The following is a 21,146-nucleotide window of genomic DNA, read 5'->3' as shown; positions in this document are numbered from 1 at the left end:
TACACGGTTAGATTCGGCATAACAAATAAATAAATGTGGTCAAAGATTTTACAAATCTAATGCGCCATACTGTGCAATTAAAGATTACTTCTTGAAATTTTTCAATATTTGAAATTTGAAAAAAAAATAATATTTGAAGAATAATTCTTTTTAATTTCTGAAATCTGAAATGAGAAAAAAATGACCCCCCACAATTTCTTTTTACCCCCCCACCTTTTTTTCCCCCAAAAAATTCTTTCCCTCAAGATATGGTAATAATCTCAATTCAAATTTCCAATAATTACCCATTTAAATTTACCATAGTGCTAACTTAATCTATTTTATAATAGAATTTAAAATATAGTGTCAAATCTTTCATATGGATTCTTTTGTAAAAAAAAAAGATGCAACATTTGCAAATATTTTTACTGGTCTTCCTTTATAAATATGCATTTCTTTAAACATAATTTAAAAGCAGTGTAAGGGTAGTAACCATAACGTTGTATTTGGATTACCTCCCTTACACTGTTTTAAATTATCTTAATTGTTCATTAACCATTACTTTATACATAATTTAAAAGCAGTGTAAGGGAGATAATTTCAATGATGTATTTGATTTATCTCCCTTACACTGCTTTAAATTATGTTTTGTACTAAAGTATTTGTCCATTAACCAGGACAACCTTGTTTTTCCCCCTTTTTTGCCCCTAATTCCTAAACAGTTTGAGCCATAACCCCCCAAATCAAATCCTAACCATCCCTTTGTGGTATGGAAACTTGTAGTATAATTTCAGAGAGATCCATACACCGTTCCAGTTATTGTCTGGAAACTAGAAAATGCTTATTTTTGGCCCCTAATTCCTTAACTGTTGGTACCATAACCCCCAAAATCAATCCCCACCTTCCTTTTGTGGTATTGAACCTTATGGTAAAATTTCAAAGAGATCCATTCACTTAAACTAAAGTTAAGAGTGCGAAAACCAATGTGTCTTCGGACGACGACGCCGGATGACGACGACGCCAACGTCATACCAATATACGACCGCAAAAATTTTTTGCGGTCGTATAAAAATCTATGCATTTTTAATTGGAGATTTCATGATGCCCAAAGCATAAGCAGGGGCGGATCCAGGACATTTGAAAGGGATGGCGTAATTACTGTTTATTGAATATACATGTATACTATTGATGGGATTGAAGCGAAATTTTTTTGGATGATTTTTTTACTAAAACTTTATATATATTGTGTAAAACATGAGATTTTTAATTTTGTTACACTTCCTGGATTCGCCACTTACAAGTATTCAGTAAAAAGGATGTTGATGAGCAATGGATGCAAAAACGCATCACACTGTATACCATGCTCACAGGAGGCTTGATTCTAAATTAAGAGCCCTGATTGTAGTTCCTGAGATAAGTTCAACTAAAATTTCATTGGACAAAGGGATGGACGGATGACAGACTTGAACCAGTATACCTTCTCCTTTCGGAGCATGTATAATAACAATAAGGAATACTTAACAATAATTCAAATTGTAGAATAATTCTATACTGAGCATGTAGTTGCAGTGTTTTCTAACAGAATTTTCAGAGTTTTTGGACAATCAAAACAGTAATTTGTCTCAAAAATAAAAACTATCTTATTCTCCAAAAGTATATTTCTGAAAAGTTTGTGTCACCACATGACATATTTCTTTGTTTATTTTTGTTAATAATGTTTTTTTTAAATGCAAATCAAGCACACCTTTTTACTTGCATGCTTTCCAGTTATTGCAAAAAAATCCATTATTACCAGTAATATCTTTTCATACCTGTATTCTGTATTCAGATGTTGGATCCTGCATATGGCTAGTTGTATGGTTGTATCATTAGCTATATATTTACAGGTTGGTTTTTCTATTTCTTAGTTTTAAGGTTCAGTTCTAATATTTTCGTTTATAACTGTTTTAATTCTTTGAGTACTATTGTTCAATGGTATATTTATACTATTTGTAACTATCATTGAATATATGTTTACAGAAAAAATATTAGTGGGCACTTACAAATTACTTATATAGACATATGGGAAAAATACCCCGCGACATTTGGTCTGAATTTCAAGAAAAATTGAATCCAGAATATAACAACAAAGAGCTACAAATAAATATATATACAAAGAAAGATGACAATCAATAAACCCTAAACAATTTGAGCAAAAATGAAAAGGTAGGTTCTAAAATTGAAATATATTTACAAAAATGAACCTTGTTATGAAAGTAGACACCTATTCGCATAATTCAACTCTACCCTTTTCTTTGAATGAAACAACTTTAGCTGTATTTTAATGATTTATTTTAATGTTTTACTGAGTCACATGTAAAAAAACTAGAGGCTCCCAAGAGCCTGTGTTGCTCACCTGATTCTACATTGGTTTTGGAAATCATGTAAAAATAGATTAAAATCATAACAGATACCCTAATAATGATTGAAGCTAAATTTGGTTTAATATTGGCCCTGTAATTTAATCAAAAGCAGAAGACTTTTGTAAAGTTTACAGAAATTACCAATAAATTCATTGGAATTGTAAAAATGACTTTATAAGGACAATGACATATCAGCTACAAAATAACAACACTTGGTCAGCACCTCAAAAGAAACATTCATACCATGTTTGATTTCAATCCATAAAGCGGTTTTCTAGAAGAAGACATTTGTATATATTTCCCATAGGGTCCTTTGTTAAACTAAGTCCCCTGTTGGCAGCTATCTTGGTTGATGGATTTGCTACAAAGTAACAACACTTGGCCAGCACCTCATTAGGAACATTCATGCCATGTTTGCTTTCATTTTATTCAGTGGTTCTCTAAAAGAAAACATTTGTATGTATTTGCCATAGGGTCCTATGTTAAACTAAGTCCCCGCTGGCGGCCATCTTGGATGATTGATCGCCTACAAAGTTACAACACTTGGTCAGCACCTCATAAGGAACATTCATGCTATGTTTTATTTCATTCCATTCTGCGGTTCTCTAAGAGAAAACATTTGTATGTATTTCCCATAGGGTCCTATGTTAAACTAAGTCCCTCTCTGGTGGCCATCTTGGATAATGGATCGGCTTCAAAGTAACAACACTTGGTCAGCACCTCATAAGGAACATTCATGCCATGTTTGGTTTTATTCCATTCAGTGGTTCTCTAAAAGAAGACATTTGTATGTATTTCCCTTAGGGTCCTACGTTAAACTAAGTACCTCTCTGCCGGCCATCTTGGATGATTGATCGCCTACAAAGTTACAACACTTGGTCAGCACCTCATAAAAAACATCCATGCCATGTTTTATTTCATTCCATTTAGTGGTTCTCTAAAAGAAGACATTTGTATGTATTTCCTGTAGGGTCCTATGTTAAACTAAGTCCCCCTCTGGCGGCCATCTTGGATGATAGATCGGCTTCAAAGTAACAACACTTGGTCAGCACCTCATAAGGTACATTCATGCCATGTTTGGTTTCATTCCATTCAGTTGTTCTCTAAAAGAAGACATTTGTATGTATTGTCCATAGGGTCCTATATTAAACGAAATCCCCTGCTGGCAGCCGTCTTGGATGATGGATCGGCTTTAAAGTAACAACACTTAGTCAGCACCTCATAAGGAACATTCATGCCATGTTTGGTTTCATTCCATTCAGTGGTTCTCTAAAAGAAGACATTTGTATGTATTATCCATCGGGTCCTATGTTAAATGAAGTCCCCCGCTGGCGGCCATCTTGAATGATTGATCAGCTACAAAGTAACAACACTTGGTCAGCACTTCAAAAGGAACATTCATGCCATGTTTGGTTTCATTCCATTCAGTGGTTCTTTAGAAGAAGTTCAAAATGTAAAAAGTTAACAATGACGACGACGGACGACGATGGACGACGGACACCAAGTGATGAGAAAAGCTCACTTGCCCCTTTGGCCAGGTGAGCTAAAAATGTGTTTAATCATCATTAGCTGCCATATCATTGTCAAAATTTGAGCCATAATCTGATGTTCCTGAACTAAGTACATCTACTAACATATGTTTTGGTATTTCTGATCCTCGTACTTGTAATGTATAGCATGCTGTTTCTACTTTCTGAAGACTCTGTCTTAATGTGTGCAGTTTCCTTCCAATTTCACGTCCACAGTTTCCAAATGACACAAAGCCAGACTGCATCAATTGTAAAAAGTCACGAACTTGAAAAGGTGTATCTAAATCCCCCTTCCCTACACTTCCCACAGCAAGTCTCATTAACTCTCCTGTCAAATCAGCTAGCCCTAATATATACTCTGTTGGTGGTACATGTACTTGTACTTCTCTTGATTCTGTATCCATTTCAGATTCACTACAAATAACTTTACACTGTGTGTCCAGAGTTTCAGTCTTTTCAATTTTTTGTGTAGTGAGTTGTGAAAGTCCATTATCTATTCCATCCACAGATGAACAAGTAGTAATGAAAGTGAGGTCTTTTTGTACTTCTTCTAAAGTAACTAGTTTTTTGTTCTTTAGATAATGATAGAATGAAACTGCTTCAATGTATTCTTGTAATCCTACAACAAAGAAACATTAATATTGATCACATATATTTTGAATTATATATCATGAGTTTCATCTATATGTATGTATCACACAATTTTCTAAACAATTACTACCGTATCTATTCATATATATCTATAACAACCTATTCACTTTTTACACATGTTGAATTTTAAGCGTACACCTAAAAATGACACTTTTTTACTCTAGAAATTTTACACAGATATTAAGAATATGTTTTTGCAAAATAGAATGTAAAGGAATATCCTTAAACTTATTAACACTTCTAGTCCTACATTATGTTGATACAAATATTTTGGTCATGCTTTTCTCCGACAGCTTATGAAGTCTTTGCACTAAATAATCTTTTTACTAAAGCTTTCAGAGGTCCACTGATTGACATATATAAGCTTGGGAAAATATGATTTGTTTATTAGTTGAAATTGGGCTTTAACTAGCTTTCAATAACTGGGAATAATCTTAGATCGGTACTGTGTGTCTTTTATCATTTGTTTTAGTGCTATGTACTGATATGATGAGTCAAGCCCTTTCCAACAAATTATTACTACTGTTTCTTCACTTCTGTCCAAGATTAGAACCTTGTGAGAGGGGAGAGAGCTCATTCTTTGTGTGCCTGTCCCAAGCCTGGAACTTGTGAACCAGTTGTTGTTGTTAGTTGCTGTCTGTCATATGTTATTCATCCATTGTTGTAGTATAAATTCAGCCTTTGGATTTTCTCTTTTGAATTGTTTCACTTTTTATCATACCAGTGTTTTTTAAAGCTTATTAAATGTTATGAGTTTGCTTAATGTTGAAGGCCTTAAATGGTGACCTTTAATTGTTCACATCTTTGTCCTTTGGTCTATGGATAATCATCTCACTGGCAATCATACCACATCTCCTTATTCTTATACACATGATATTAGTGCAGTTTAATTAATCTGTGAAATTTTAAAATGTGACTTTAAGGCAATTGGATATCAAAATATCTATCAAAAGCAATAAGTAATTGATTAAATATACAATGCAAAAGTACTTTTTTTGCTTTGTGTTTTGCATTATACTCAAATGGTTACCATAAATCTGACTGACTGACTTCCCAAGCAGAAATTTGATTTATATGGAATTAAAAGAAAATGATGTTTCCATATTTTAATAATAATGTCATTGAAAGCAAATGGTTAAAAGTTGATACAGTTTGTTTTGATAATTGCAGTTTATGGATATCCCAGGATAAATAAATGATGCTTTATTTGATCACTTGACTGTGTTCTTCTACAGCAGTTTGTTAAAATTTCTGACCATTTAAACAATATGATTTGATAAAACAAACTGCAATTTTGTCAGAATTTTGAATAAACTGCTATCGATGGAGATAAATGCTTACAATCAAGTCACTGTTATATTGATTCACTAATTTACACCTAAAGCATTATAAAAAGATTCATCTATTTGTTTTAATTTTAAAAATTTTAGTGCAAAAAGTTACTTAAGACTACATGTAGCATAAGTAGATATAAGAAGATGTGGTATGAGTGCCAATGAGACAAATTTCCATCCAAGTCAAAATTTTTAAAAGTTAACCATTAAAGGTCACAGTACAGTCTTCAACACGGAGCCTTGGCTCACACTGAACAGTAAGCTATAAAGGGCTCCAAAAATTACTAGTGTAAAACCATTCATTCAAACGGGAAAACCAACGGTCTAATCTATATAAAAAACGAGAAACGAGAAACACTTATGAACCACATCAACAAACGACAACTACTGAACATCAGATTCATAAGTACATGTTCTTCTGCACTACTCATGGCATTGCTATTTGTTATCTACTTTTGACTACAATTTCTGAAGATGTATATGAGCCCTGCTGCATCATTATTGTTTATACCCACCTACTACCACTAAAACTAATGCAAATATGGACCGAAATATATTTTCCTAAGAAATACCTGGTGAATAAGCTCTCAGAAACTTGTATGGATCTTCTTGGTCTAGCTCCTTTGCTATTGACAAAAGTTTTATGTTCTCTATTGCCTTTAATTTCTCCCAAGCTTCTTCTAGTATTTTGATGTCTGGTGAGGACCTTGTTATAAAAGATAAACTAGCTATAAGATTTATTGAGTCCATCATGATAACTAGATAATACACTGTTAATACAACATTCATTTAAAATTGATATTACATTACTACTATATCTTGATATATAAAAGTTCCAATGTCCCCTGCGTTGCACATATTTTATCTATCCAAGGTACAAGAGCAATAACTATTAAAACACCTTTTTTTGGTTCTTTAAAACTTTTTATTAATATCTTAGCACAGGAATGAAGGCTTCAGAGCAAATGCAATGTGATTTGCATTATAATTAATATTTCCAATGGGCATAACTCGTTAAAAATATTTGATCAGAACAAACTTTCGAAAGTGTCAAAGACATTGCTGATATAAACCTATGATATAAGTTCATAAAATTCTGGCAAGAATTGAACACATGAGAGCGCTAACTATGCAATTTTCAATATAATCAATATTTCCAAGGGGCATAACTCTTTCAAAAATAATTAATTGGCACTGATTTTTGAACTCATCAAAGACATGCTGATATAAACCTCTTAAAATTTAATTATAAAGTTCATAAAAATCTGGCAGGAATTGTATACATTAGACGCTCATAAGGCAATTTTCCATATAATTAATATTTCCAAGGGACATAACTCTTTCAAAAATAATTTATCGGCACTGATTTTCCAACTTGTCCAAGATATTACTGATATAAACCTATGATATAAGTTTCTTTAAAATCTGGCAAGAATTGAACACATGAGAGCGCTAACAATGCAATTTTCCATATAATTAATGTTTCCAAGGGGTTCTTTTAAAAACAATTGATTGGCACTGATTTTCGAACTCGTCCAAGACATTGCTAATATAAACCTATGATATAAGTTTCATAAAAATCTGGTAAGAATTGTACAAATGAGAGTGCTAACGATGCAATTTTCCATATAATTAATGTTTCCAAGGGGCATTACTTTTTTAAAAATAATGGATTGGCACTGATTTTCAAACTTGTCCAAGACATTGCTGATATAAACCTATGATATAAGTTTCATAAAAATCTGGAGAGAATTGTACACATGAGAGCGCTAACAAGACTGGACGGACAGTCGGACAGACGCCCGGTATTTCTATGTCCCCTGCAACGCATTGTGCGAGCGACAGAAATTCCAGTGACTGATGAGTATGTGAAGATTTAAAGCAGATAAGTGTTAATAAAAAGGCATAAAAATAAAAATTAGATTGGAAGTTTAAATTTAAACAGAAATACTAAAATGTGGATAGTGTCCACATGTGGACACAGATGATGCCCCCGCTTGCATATCATATAGTTATAAAGGGACATAACTGAAGAACAGTAAGTGACGCTACCCAAATTTGAACTTGATCTGAGTTTTGTGGTAATAAGCATTGTCTGTAAGTCTGATAACATTTGGTTGAGGCTAACTTAAGTAGAGAACAGAGACTAAAAATTCAGCAATTTTTCTATTTGTAAACATGCATAACTCTAGAACGGTTGTGTATAAGTTTTATAATATTTGGTTGAGACAAACTAAAGTTAGAGAACGGAAACTAAAAATTTATCAATTTTTATGTTTATTAATGGACATAACTCAAGAATGGTAAAAGTGTCGCCACCAAATTTCGTACTTAATCTGTATTATGTAGTAATAAGCATTGTGTATAAAAGTTTCATAACATTTGGTTGAGGCAAACTAAAGTTAGAAAACAGACACAAAAAATTTGTACTTGATCTTAGTTTTGTGGTAATAAATATTGTGTATAGGTTTCATAACGTTTGGTTGGGGCAAACTTAAGTTACAGAATGGAAACTAGAAATTTTGCAATCTTTCGATTTATAAAGGGGCATAACTCAATAATGGCATACCTGTCAACTGACCCGGATCCTGCGGGTGTGACCCAAGATTTTCACAATTCTGAAGGGTCACCCGGAACACCTGCCGGGTGACCAAATAACCTGGGAATTCGGAAAATAACCCGTTCCCAAGCTTTCAGACTGATTAGATATAAACTGATTTCTTTAAAATACCGGCAAATTCGTAATTCTTCCTGGACAAGAAGTTCAACTCGCTGTGTAAACTCAGCTCAAGTGACCCATTTCAGTGTATGGCTTCACTTGACAGCTTTGATGTCAAACACACTGTTAATTAACACCAATTATCTTAGCTTTAGGTCGTAAATAATTTGTGTATTTCAAAGTTGTTTTAAAAACAATTTGAGTTACTTCCCCTTGTCAATTCACAATATACTCCTTAAACTTATGTTTTTTTTGTAAAAAGATTAAATCTAAAATGAATTGAATGCAAAAACATATTAGAATAATACTTTTACTTATTGTTCTACCTTAGAACAAAATTAAAAATTTTGAAAATTACTTTTTTCATCTATACCTCCTTTAATTGTTTAACTTTATTTTATTATACTCTAATATCAACCTCTGATATGTTCTATTGTTTAAAAGCTGCACAAATGTATGCAAAGAAAACACAAATAGGCACATTGTATGTCATGGACTGAATATGAACAGGAATAAAGGCAATGTAACACAAATCTATCAATGGCCTCCAAATGCAATGAAATAATAAAATGTACAATTTAAAATTACTTAACCATGTGGACATGTTTTGGAAACTTTGATATAAATTATAAGAAAAATGTCCCCTAAATACTGAAATTCAGCTTGAAAAAGTTCGTACGCGTTATGACCTGAGATTTCATTCTTTTATGCAGGTCATCACCTGCATTTTCATTGTCATAGGTTGACAGGTATGTAATGGTTAAAGTGACACTACCCAAATTCAACTTAATCTGTGTTTTATCAGTGGAAGTCAAAATTGAACATTGCATTGTATAAAGCATTGATTGTAGTTGATTCAACTATAATCATGGACAAAGGAAGATAACTCCAATTTAAAAAATTACTTGATATTTAGAAGAAAATAAAAATTTTGCAATTTTTCCATTTATAAACGAGCATAACTCTAGAACGGTTAAAGTTACTCCACCAAAATTCAAACTTGATCTGTGTTTTGTGGTAATAAGCATTGTGTATAAGTTTCATAACATTTGGTTGAGGCAAACTTAAGTTAGATAACGGAAACTAAAAATTTTGCAATTTTTCCATTTATAAAGGGGCATAACTCTAGAACGGTAAAAGTGACGCCACCAAAATTCAAACTTGATCTGTGTTTTGTGGTAATAAGCATTGTGTATAAGTTTCATAACATTTGGTTGAGGCAAACTTAAGTTAGATAACGGAAACTAAATATTTTGCAATATTTCCTTTTATAAAGGGGCATAACTCTAGATCGGTTAAAGTGACGCCACCAAAATTCAAACTTGATCTGTGTTTTGTGGTAATAAGCATTGTGTATAAGTTTCATAACATTTGGTTGAGGCAAACTCAAGTTAGAGAACGGTAGAATGGTTAAAGTGACGCCACCAAAATTCAACCTTGATCTGTGTTTTGTGGAAATAAGCATTGTGTATAAGTTTCATAACATTTGGTTGAGGCAAACTTAAGTTAGAGAACGGAAACCAATTTTGGGACGTACGTATGTACGTACGTACAGACGGACAAGGGTAAAACTTAATGCCCCCACCACTACGGCGGGGGCGTAAAAATATAGGATCATACACCTAATCATGCCTAAAGCACAGGGATACATTTTACTGTGTTTACACATTATTTTTAGGAGTTATACCACCAAAACATAGTATGTCACATCCGGTTTCATGTTATAAAGAGTCGACAAAAATACCCATGAATTTGACAGTTGTAGGAAATTAACCCTGCATTTTAGTGCAGGAAATATTTTCTGAGTCACAAACATATACCTTGTGTGTTTCAAAGCTTTTTTCATTAGATATATCAAATCTTGAGGCCTTCACAATAAAAGCCCAACCCAAATAGTCTTTTTTATCAAATAAATGTGGATAGTGTCCACATGTGGACACAGATGATGCCCCCGCTTGCATATCATATAGTTATAAAGGGACATAACTGAAGAACGGTAAAAGTGACGCTACCCAAATTTGAACTTGATCTGAGTTTTGTGGTTATAAGCATTGTGTATAAGTTTTACAACATTTGGTTGAGACAAACTAAAAAAAATTCAGCAATTTTTATGTTTATAAAGGGACATAACTCTAGAATGGTAAAAATGTTGCCACCTAATTTCGTACTTAATCTGTATTATGTAGTAATAAGCATTGTGTATAAGTTTCATAACATTTGGTTGAGGCAAACTCAAGTTAGAGAACTGAAACAAAAAAATTGTACTTGATCCTTACTGAGTTTTGTGGTAATGAATATTGTGTATAGGTTTCATAATGTTTGGCTGGGGAAAACTTCAGTTACAAAATGGAAACTAAAAAATTTTGCAATCTTTCTATTTATAAAGGGGCATAACTCAATAATGGTTAAAGTGACACTACCCAAATTCAACTTGATCTGTGTTTTATCAGTGGAAGTCTAAATTAAACATTGCATTGTATAAAGCATTGATTGTAGTTGATTCAACTATAATCATGGTCAAAGGAAGATAACTCCAATTTTAAAAATATATTATATAAACTTGATATTTAGAAGAAAATACGTACGTACAGACAGACAAGGGTAAAACTTAATGCCCCCTCCGCTACGGCGGGGGCATAATAAACTGTTGACACAGAGATATGGCATTCATGTATGTAATTTCAATGCATTTTGTATATGCAACTGACTATCATTGAAAAACAAAGGATATGGGGTATCCATCCATGACACAATATCAGTACATGCACCTCAAAAAACACACAAAAAAGTATTAGTATACTTGGCAAAATGAAAGGATGGGCATCTTGAATACAGTACAAATTACAATGAAAGTCTTAAGAAAAATTAATACAATGTTTTTAGTGTTTGATGTGCTAGAAACAAAATATACAAGGGTTAAAGAACAGAAGGTTCCAAAATTAGGAACATTCCAATATTTTGTAAAGGAATACTGTATGAGGACCAGTTAGGCAGTTACTGTTAGAAATTCATATTTTTTTCTGAAATAATTTTTAACATACAGAGGTTTACCAAAAGTTAGGTTTAGTAACATAGACTCTAACCTTAGTTCCTCTTATAAACAACAAATAGGGGGTTAATAGTATGCCGATTTTTGCAGAAAATTTTAGAGTAAGTTGACCAAACACATCCTGTTTATAACCATTAATTTTGAAGGTCTCCTTCTTGCTTTAAATGTGAACTTAATGTCATTTGAAATCAACTACTTACACAGTATTGAAGAGACATATAGACTTTAAGTTTGTAATTTATAAATCTTTTTAATTCCTTTGACAGAAACTTATATTCTAAAGAAAGATTAGAAATTGCTTTGTTTTAAAAAGGTAACTTGATGCTGTTACTTTGATGCATGAAAGACAAAAACGTGTTACACAGCATGTGCAAGTCTACATGAAATGCTTTACCCCGATAGTATCTTTTTTTTTACTTGTCACACAATCAGGGGCTGCTCTGGCTCCAAAAAAGATGAAGTCAGGAAAACGTCAGCTGCTACATTTTGTCAGCAGTTTGTAAAACTTTATTTGTATAGCTAGTTTGCCAAACAAAATTATATGGGGTCAAACATGATTGAAAGTACAGGAAACTGATGGAGAGTAGTCATCCATATGTTCAGTGTTGAATTTAATAGTACATTTTTTATAAACTTGTCACACAAATTGTCAATAGCCTTTAAAAGCAATGCTTTACCCAGTAAGTCTTTGTAGCAAGAAAATGGTTCGTTTACTTTCTATTGTGACATCTCTGCTTAGTTTAACCAATCTTTCATGTTTATCATGTTTGGTGTCCAGTTCTAACTGATATTGTCTAAACATAGCTACTGTTGGACAGTTTTCATCAACTGGTGTTGTAGCTTCTGCTTTTCTTTTTCTTTGTGCTAAAAAATAAAATATTACTTATCTAGGCCATCAACTTCCAAGTTAATAGAATTATTTTCTATTGAAAGCACAAAACTGCTTTGTCAACTAGGAAAATATAATCATTATTTATATATATTGTTGATATTGTTTGTAATAGGCCATATGTTATATATTATATACACCATCATGTATACTGCATTTGAATACAGAAATGAACTGTAATGTTCAAGGTTGATAGAGAATTTAAATTTGTATTCTGCTGTAGTGTGCTCAGAAGAAAGGTAGAAACTGAATGGTGAACTGTCAAGAATGGTAAGATGATCCAATGAAAATTACTCTCAATGCATAATATAAAATAATCAGTGTACAAATAACCTTAAAAAGTCATATTGCCCAGTAGTTCTTATTTTCTTGGGAGTATTGCCATACTCTGAAAAACTCTACCTGCCTAGATTAAACTTTGACAATCCTGAAAACTGCACTTATCTAAAAATTTCAACATACATGACATAGATTACTCACTTTCATTGACTTTTTGTCCATGATGTGCTAGCATTCATTGTTTACAAAAAGTCCTAAACAACCTTTACATTCGAAAAAACCGTGTGCAGAGTCACTAAAGTCGAGCACACCCTAGAAGGTGTGCTTGAATTGGTCCATATTTATATTTTTTATAACCAATATCTTAATTTATAAACTTGTTTTAAGGAAATCATTGCTAGCACTGTGCACATGCAATAATCCTCTATCTATCAAGCACCGAATTGTCAAATATTAGAGTACAAGGGGAAAGGCTGTGGATTTTCTATAAAGTTTCCATATGTGTAGCATTGAAGCAACAAAAGGGTACATAATCCTTAAAAGTGTGAATATAAAAATAAGAAGAATCAAGATGTGGTATGATTGCCAATGAGACAACTATCCACTTGACCAAACGACACAGAAGTCTATTTTAAGTGTGTGATGATACGGTAAAACTGAACATAACCCTGCCATACTCTTTATGTGCCTGTCCCAAGTCAGGACGACAGGACTCGGCTGACAGGAGCCTGTAGTTCAGTGGTTGCTGTTGGTTTATATCTGTTTTGCGTAAATTGTTTTGTCAAAAATTAGGCTGATAGTTTTCTCATGCTATGCTAAAATTTTCCCAGATGGTTTGTCTGCACTCAAAATAAATGTTGTGGTGTAAACAGCCAGTTTAGCCATAGTGGCATAGAGGGTCCGAATCCAAATGAACCTTTATAATATTTATAGACTAAGTACGATTCAAAGTATAACCGAGGAATAAAGCTTTGAAATGAAAAAGATTTTTTTAAGGAATTCAGCAGCTATTTAAAGAAATCTTTTTACTTCTTTATACCTGGCATTTCTTTTTTTTTCAATTTGGTTAATTTCCTATTGTTCTTTCCGGTTCACACTGTACTGCCCTCTGTTGGCAAGTTGTAAATTTGGATTAGTCGCCCTATTTACATGATTTAACTTTTCGCCCTCTGCATAACTAAACAGAGACTGCTGTGCTACTGTTTTACATTTTACATTTTTATTACTTATGCTAATTGACTATCAATGATAATTTATAAGAATTATTGCATATTAGTTTTAAAATAATCAAAGTTGTAAGTTAGCTCTTAAGAGCTCATGTTCCTTGTTATGCAACCCGACTTAAATAAAGATTACTTAGAAGATTAAACTTGGACTTAATAGATCATAATTATATTGAGTCTTACTGAGCGGCCTGTTAGTATTCTATCCCCAGGTTTAAAACATCGAAATTAACTGTCTCTCCGGTAATCTTTGAATTAGGAAAGTGTAAAGATGAAGACAATCAACGTTTGAGGGGGGGGGGGGGGGGCACCCCCACCCCCACGTTTGTAGAATAAATAAACACTAGTTTATTATATAAGAATTTCTATTTTGAAACATTTCGCGAGAACAAAACTTCCAACCACAAATCCCTTACCCCCACCTAACACATTCGTACTTAATATGCAAATAGACACAAAACTTTATTTAGTTAAATTAAAATTGTGTATAGAAGAGTTACATATATCAGAGACATATATAGCAATGAACATGCATGATATCATATATTACCGTAACATAATGACAGACCAGTCGGAAGATCTCAAACTTCATTCCTTGAAACTTGAATAGACAAGAGGACTAGAAATTATCTAGTATAATTACAATGCTCTATACCTGTGTGCCTCTTCGGGCTTGTAAGTCAAAAATTTTCATGAAAACCGTCAAAACTGATTAAAATTCCTTGATTTTTTCTTCAGAAATTCAAATTACACGACTATGATCTTGTTGATAATCGTACAAAGCATAAAGGAAATCACTTTATACTGTGAGACGAATCTAACTGTATAATCAAAAAAATATTCGCGGAAAATGCATTGTAGTTTTCCCTCAGTCTAACAAAGCAGCAAACATCATTGGTGGCGTTGTTTTCCGTAAGTAGTATGTACTAAACCATCATATAAATGAGGTCACAAACTCAAATGCATTCATACCTACAACTTCGACTACAGAAAAGATTGTAGAATTATGACCCTGCCGAGTTTGATCATGTTTCAACAACGACTGAACTGAAAGCTGCAATTGAACATCACAAGGTATCGGCTCCCTAAATTACTCAAGAAATTTGATAATTTCGTAGTACATCGACATCCAGTAAATTTAAACTTCAACTTGGTAATTTATTTTGACTTTCACTTTTTTGATTCAATCGTCACTGATGAGTCTTTGAAGACGAAACGCGCGTCTGGAGTACAAATTATAAGTCTGGACTTTGATGAATTTTTTTCACATGTTTAGGTTCTTCTGACCTATGTCAACCATTTTTAAGTACTCATTATGCAATACTGTATCAAACTCATATATTTCAAAAGGGGAATTAACTATTTCTGGAGTGTTGAATTAAAACTCTTTGGAAGTCTTTGGTAAGCTACGATCCCTTCAACTTGACAAGTGAAGGTCAGTTTGACACCACTGACCGCGAAGTATAAATTATATACCCTTTATAATGCACTACCACACAATCTTATTAAAGAGAAGTTTTTCTATCTGAAAAAAATTGTACAGTCATAAATCTAATAATAACTCTGTCGCAGTCGGTAAAAATCCTTTTTCAGTAAAAACCAACCTATAAAAAATACACAAATTGGACATTCAAAGATATGATAAGACCCATTAATGTTTTCCTTGTTTCTGTTTATGTTCGATTATGGAGTTAAAGGATACCGAAAAGTGTTGTTATTCCAATAGGAACATGCTGTGCTCCTATTATTGCAGATTTATTTCTGTATTGTCATGATTACCAATAAAAAAAAGTTATGACACATCTTCTTTACGACCAAACCTGATATATATTTTCAATAATGGTAACAAATATTTAGAGGCTATATTCTTGTAAAAATCCAGGTTTTGATTAAATATACTGAAACTGAAATTTACCCACATGCACTGATCTTGACTAAATCAAACATTGATGGAGACATATGTTCTTTTCTACGAGCTTGATATAAGAATTTCACGTCATCGGGTAATATCCATATTACATTTATAATCAAAGTACTGAAGTACTGAACATCGGATGACCACAAGTTCTTGAGGATGGTCAAAAGCACTTGTCTCAGAAAAAAACAACATATCTCTTTACCTGAAACTGAGGTTAATGTACAGAGATATATTTTTTTCTAAGACAAGTTCGTGCGATGATGATGAATAAATGACAGGAAATTCAACTTCACCGTAATAACTATTATATTGTAGTGATACAAATCAGTATACACTGATTTGTTGTTATATATTATATTAAAATAACAGTTACATATATATATGATTTGCATCCATTTGTATATCATTCTATTCTACTATTCTAACAATAGTGCAATGCAAGTGCATGGTGGACGCTTTTCTGTAAAAATTCGATTTTTCTAAGATTGGATACGAGTAGGCATTCATATTTTCCCGCAAAAACAATTACAGAGTTACCGGTCCTTGCCGGTATTGTCGCAAAACGTTCTTTGAGATATTCTTCCGCATGCTTTAACACAATTTTTCGGTACGTGTGCATTGATATTATCAATGATTTTTTACTTATATATATTTATATCTAACTACAAAACATTTTCACATTATTGATTTATGTTGTAAACAAAAATATTTTTATCAGTATTCATTGAAGAGATGTATTTATATCAAACGACAAGGAATGTTATTTTGCACTCGTTTATGTGCGCATATTTATCATGTTTATAGATCGGTTACAAACCCAAAACTAATTTACATAATGGAAATCTAGGCGATAGCAATACATCGGAATGACCTCAAGGTCATCGCGATGTAATAAATGGAACGACTTTTCCTTTTTGCTCATTGTCAACTATTAAAACATTTTTTCACTTATTTGCTATACAAGAAAATCAAAGAGAAAAATTATTTCAGATTTTATTTTTCACATGAAGTCCGGAAATGTATTTCATCTTCAGAAGAATGGTCATGGAACAGGCATCCTGATAGTGTGACAAAGGAGGGGCTGGCTGGGGTGTACTACATTATATAATATATCAGTGACCGCTGCAGTAAAAAATAACGGATTTTAGAAAAAAGGTAAGGGCTAAAAAAAATGTCCTGTCCCCAAGTACCTATGGACAAAAGGAACTCTGTGATATGCGCCACTCACTCATACATCAATATGAGGAACAATCCTGCTCTAAACCTCTAGATATCACGTCAGATGTGGTAGCTACAGCGATAAAAAAACTCAATAGTAGAAAAGCTGCCGATGAATTTGGAATTTCATCTGAACATCTTAAAAACTCTTCGTACTCTGTCACAACGTTTCTCACAAACCTATTTGGAAAAATTCTGAAAGAACGAAAAGTCCCTGGCAATCTCAAATCTGGAATTCTTACACCAGTATTGAAAACTGGAAAAGATGCATCTATTATGGACAATTACCGAGGCATTACAGTGACGCCTATTATCTCCAAGCTCTTTGAAAGCTCCATCCTCCCAGATCTCTCCAACATCTTCTTGCTTTCTACTCTCCAATTTGGCTTTACAGAGGGACTATGCATGTTAATGGCAGCTTTTATCACCAATGACGCGATCTGAAACCAAACATTAGATCAGTCATTATTTCTCATGTCAGTAGATAGTAAAAAAGCGTTTGATGTAGTGGACCACATTATAATGATGGATAAGTTCTATGAAAAAATCCCAAATTGCTCATTATGGACAGTTATCAAGGATTTCTATTCTGGTCTAACGTCAAAAGTCAAATGAAAAGGTATCCTCAGCCACTCTTTTGGCATCAAACAAGGAGTCAGACAAGGAGGAGTACTGTCACCCTTCTTATATAAAATGTATGTGAACGATCTCCTTGAGGACCTAAAATCACATAATATCGGCTTAAAAATTAGAACAACCTACGTAGGATGTCCAACATGTGCAGACGATATTGCTTTCTTGAGTAGCGACCCGACAGAACTTCAAACAATGGTATCTACCGCTATCTGGCATTCTAAACAGGACCGTGTAACGCTGCACCCTGAAAAAACTAAAGCTGTAATCCTAAATAAATCAGCAAAACTGGATAGATCAAAACTTAGTTGGACATTGGACAACACCATCATATACCCTTCCAAAGAAACAACCCATCTGGGAATAATAAGATCAGAACTAAAAGAAAACAACCTTAACATTGATGCTAGAATGGGCATAGCCAGGAGAACACTTCATTCTCTTATAAAAACTGGAGTGCATGGAACTAATGGATTAAACCCGGCAGCCTCCTTTAAAATCTACCAGTGCTATGTCTTGCCAAGAATGATTTATGGTTTGGAAATTTTACCAATAAACAATTCCCAGATGGATAAATTAAATAAATTTCATTTAAAGAACTTGAAGAGCCGCTTTCAATCTCTACCTATCAAAACAGCAAACTGTGCAGTACCACTACTTATTGGAGCATTGCCTCTCAGTGAGGCAGAAACTCATAAAAGGCAACTGACATTTCTTCATACTGTACTTTCATGCGAAAACAGTACAATTAGGGATCTCTCTGAGCGTCAAATCCTCATGAATATGCAAAATCCAACAAGCTTCTTTAACAAGATCGAGTGGCTTCTATTATTATATCAAATACCAAAAGATAACTGCTCTCCAACAATGCTTGCCCACCAAGCTTTCATAGAAATCTACAGTCAAATCACCTATTCGAGAGTTCTGGACTCAAAAATTAAAATCTGATGTCACAAAAATTTTCTTTGAAACATTTAAGTCAAAACTGCCTAACCTTTGGATCCACTCACCCATCTTGGAGCTGTCTAAATTCAACAATTTCGGATATAAAGAAAAGCACGTCTAATTACTAGAACATATCTCTTACAAAGTTTAAAATATAAATATTCTGGAGGGAAGGAAGCACCAACTTGTAAATGCTGTGGATTGAGCGACGAAGACGAGATTCATTTCTTGCTAGACTGTCCGGCTCTATTTAAGCAAAGAAAAGAAGCCTTCCAAGAACTGAAAATGTATACAATAAACATCATTGGGTCACAAGTTTGGAAAAACACTTTCTCAAATAAACAAGATCATGTGTTGTACAGCTTGTGATTGACTGTAGCCACTTCTATGCATTATTAAAAAAGGAGGACATTATAAATATCCATAATCTTTTGGCAAGTCTATGTTATAAACTGCATACACACAGAATCAGACTATTAAAGCTTTAACTCGGATATTATAGCATACAAGGAGATGATTATAAACTGACATTGTATATAAAGTGGCTACTGAAAAGTGCTCTGCCAAAAACTATTTTTTGCATGTATGTTTATAGATAAACAAGAAGAAACAGGGTATTCTTCCCGCTTAACATATACTGTATAAAGTAACCTTTTAGATTTGAAGCTGATCCTATCCTGATCCTGAGGTCAAAATTGAAACAACTAGTCTCTCTTCAACTCTTGTACTAATAACTTCCTCTTTTGGTACACCATTTCTCACGGTATTTCTCACATTACTTAGAAAGTTTGTTTAGACCAGGAACATATATATTATTAGATATACTGTTCCCAGTTTAGGCGCAGGATTGGGTTTCAGGGTTTGCTAGTTCTTGAAAACGCCCTGATCTAGAAGCTTATGCCCGCTTAACTTTTACTGTATAAAGTATCTTCTAGATTTTAAGCTTATTCCCGCTTAAATTTACTGTAAAAAGTATCCTCCTATCGATTTTAAATTTATACGTATATATATATATATATTTATCTAATTCTTCGTCAATTTATCCCTTTCTGCACCCATTGTATAAAAAAAATTTAATCAACGTGTGGTTCGTTTGATCTCAGTTCTTCATTGGTTAAAATCCGATTATGACGTCGAATTTTCTTGCTTTCCTCTGAATTTCCTATTGTGACGGCATGAAAAAAGGCGACCATGCCTGATGACGTCACATAGAAAGAACACATCTTTTTGCAGATCATTCGAAAAGAAGGAATACATTTGCCTGCGTATTGTTTGAAAATCATTAGAGAAACAGATTCCACCACCAAATCTCGTGTAATACGATATTTATCCACTCTCGACAGTTAAATTTTAAATATTTAAAACGCTCGGCGAGCCTCGCGTTTTAAATTTGAAAATTTAACTGTCTCGAGTGGATAAATATCGTATCACACTCGATGCAGTGGTAGAATCTATATTTCTCTAATTCTTCGTCAATTTATCCCTTTCTGCACCCATTGTATAAAAAAAATTTAATCAACGTGTGGTTCGTTTGATCTCAGTTCTTCATTGGTTAAAATCCGATTATGACGTCGAATTTTCTTGCTTTCCTCTGAATTTCCTATTGTGACGGCATGAAAAAAGGCGACCATGCCTGATGACGTCACATAGAAAGAACATATCTTTTTGCAGATCATTCGAAAAGAAGGAATAAGTTTGCCTGCATATTGTTTGAAAATCATTAGAGAAAAGATTCCACCACCAAATCTCGTGTATTACGATATTTATCCACTCTCGACAGTTAAATTTTAAATATTTAAAACGCTCGGCAAGCCTCGCGTTTTAAATTTGAAAATTTAACTGTCTCGAGTGGATAAATATCGTATCACACTCGATGCAGTGGTAGAATCTATATTTCTCTAATTCTTCGTATATTTTTATCCCTTTCTGCACCCATTGTATAAAAAAAATTAATCAACGTGTGGTTCGTTTGATCTCAGTTCTTCATTGGTTAAAATCCGATTATGACGTCGAATTTTCTTGCTTTCCTCTGAATTTCCTAAAGTGATGGCATGAAAAAAGGCGACCATGCCTGATGACGTCACATAGAAAGAACACATCTTTTTGCAGATCATTCGAAAAGAAGGAATAAGTTTGCCTGCATATTGTTTGAAAATCATGAGAGAAAAGATTCCACCACCAAATCTCGTGTAATACGATATTTATCCACTCTCGACAGTTAAATTTTAAATATTTAAAACGCTCGGCGAGCCTCGCGTTTTAAATTTAAAAATTTAACTGTCTCGAGTGGATAAATATCGTATCACACTCGATGCAGTGGTAGAATCTATATATATATATATATATATATAAATATATATAAGTTAAAAGTTATTCCC

The 21,146-nt window shown here is 33.2% G+C and overlaps 1 protein-coding gene across 1 annotated transcript; it reads right to left on the bottom strand.

Moving 5' to 3' along the window:
- Window positions 1-2,293: 2,293 nt before the first annotated feature.
- LOC127698407 (translin-associated protein X-like) lies at window positions 2,294-13,942 on the bottom strand. The gene is made up of 4 exons (XM_052201874.1): window positions 13,871-13,942; window positions 12,341-12,527; window positions 6,468-6,601; window positions 2,294-4,529 (listed from the first exon to the last, which is right to left on the bottom strand). The coding sequence occupies exons 1-4, from the start codon at window positions 13,875-13,877 to the stop codon at window positions 3,937-3,939; spliced, it is 921 nt and encodes a 306-aa protein (XP_052057834.1). The 5' UTR covers window positions 13,878-13,942; the 3' UTR covers window positions 2,294-3,936.
- Between the last annotated feature and the right edge of the window lie 7,204 nt (window positions 13,943-21,146).

The sequence above is a fragment of the Mytilus californianus genome, unplaced genomic scaffold (assembly GCF_021869535.1).
Source record: "Mytilus californianus isolate M0D057914Y unplaced genomic scaffold, xbMytCali1.0.p SCAF_4, whole genome shotgun sequence".
In the NCBI taxonomy this organism is placed as follows: domain Eukaryota; kingdom Metazoa; phylum Mollusca; class Bivalvia; order Mytilida; family Mytilidae; genus Mytilus; species Mytilus californianus.
Note: the sequence above shows the minus strand (reverse complement) of the source record. Positions and strands in the feature narration are given on the sequence as shown.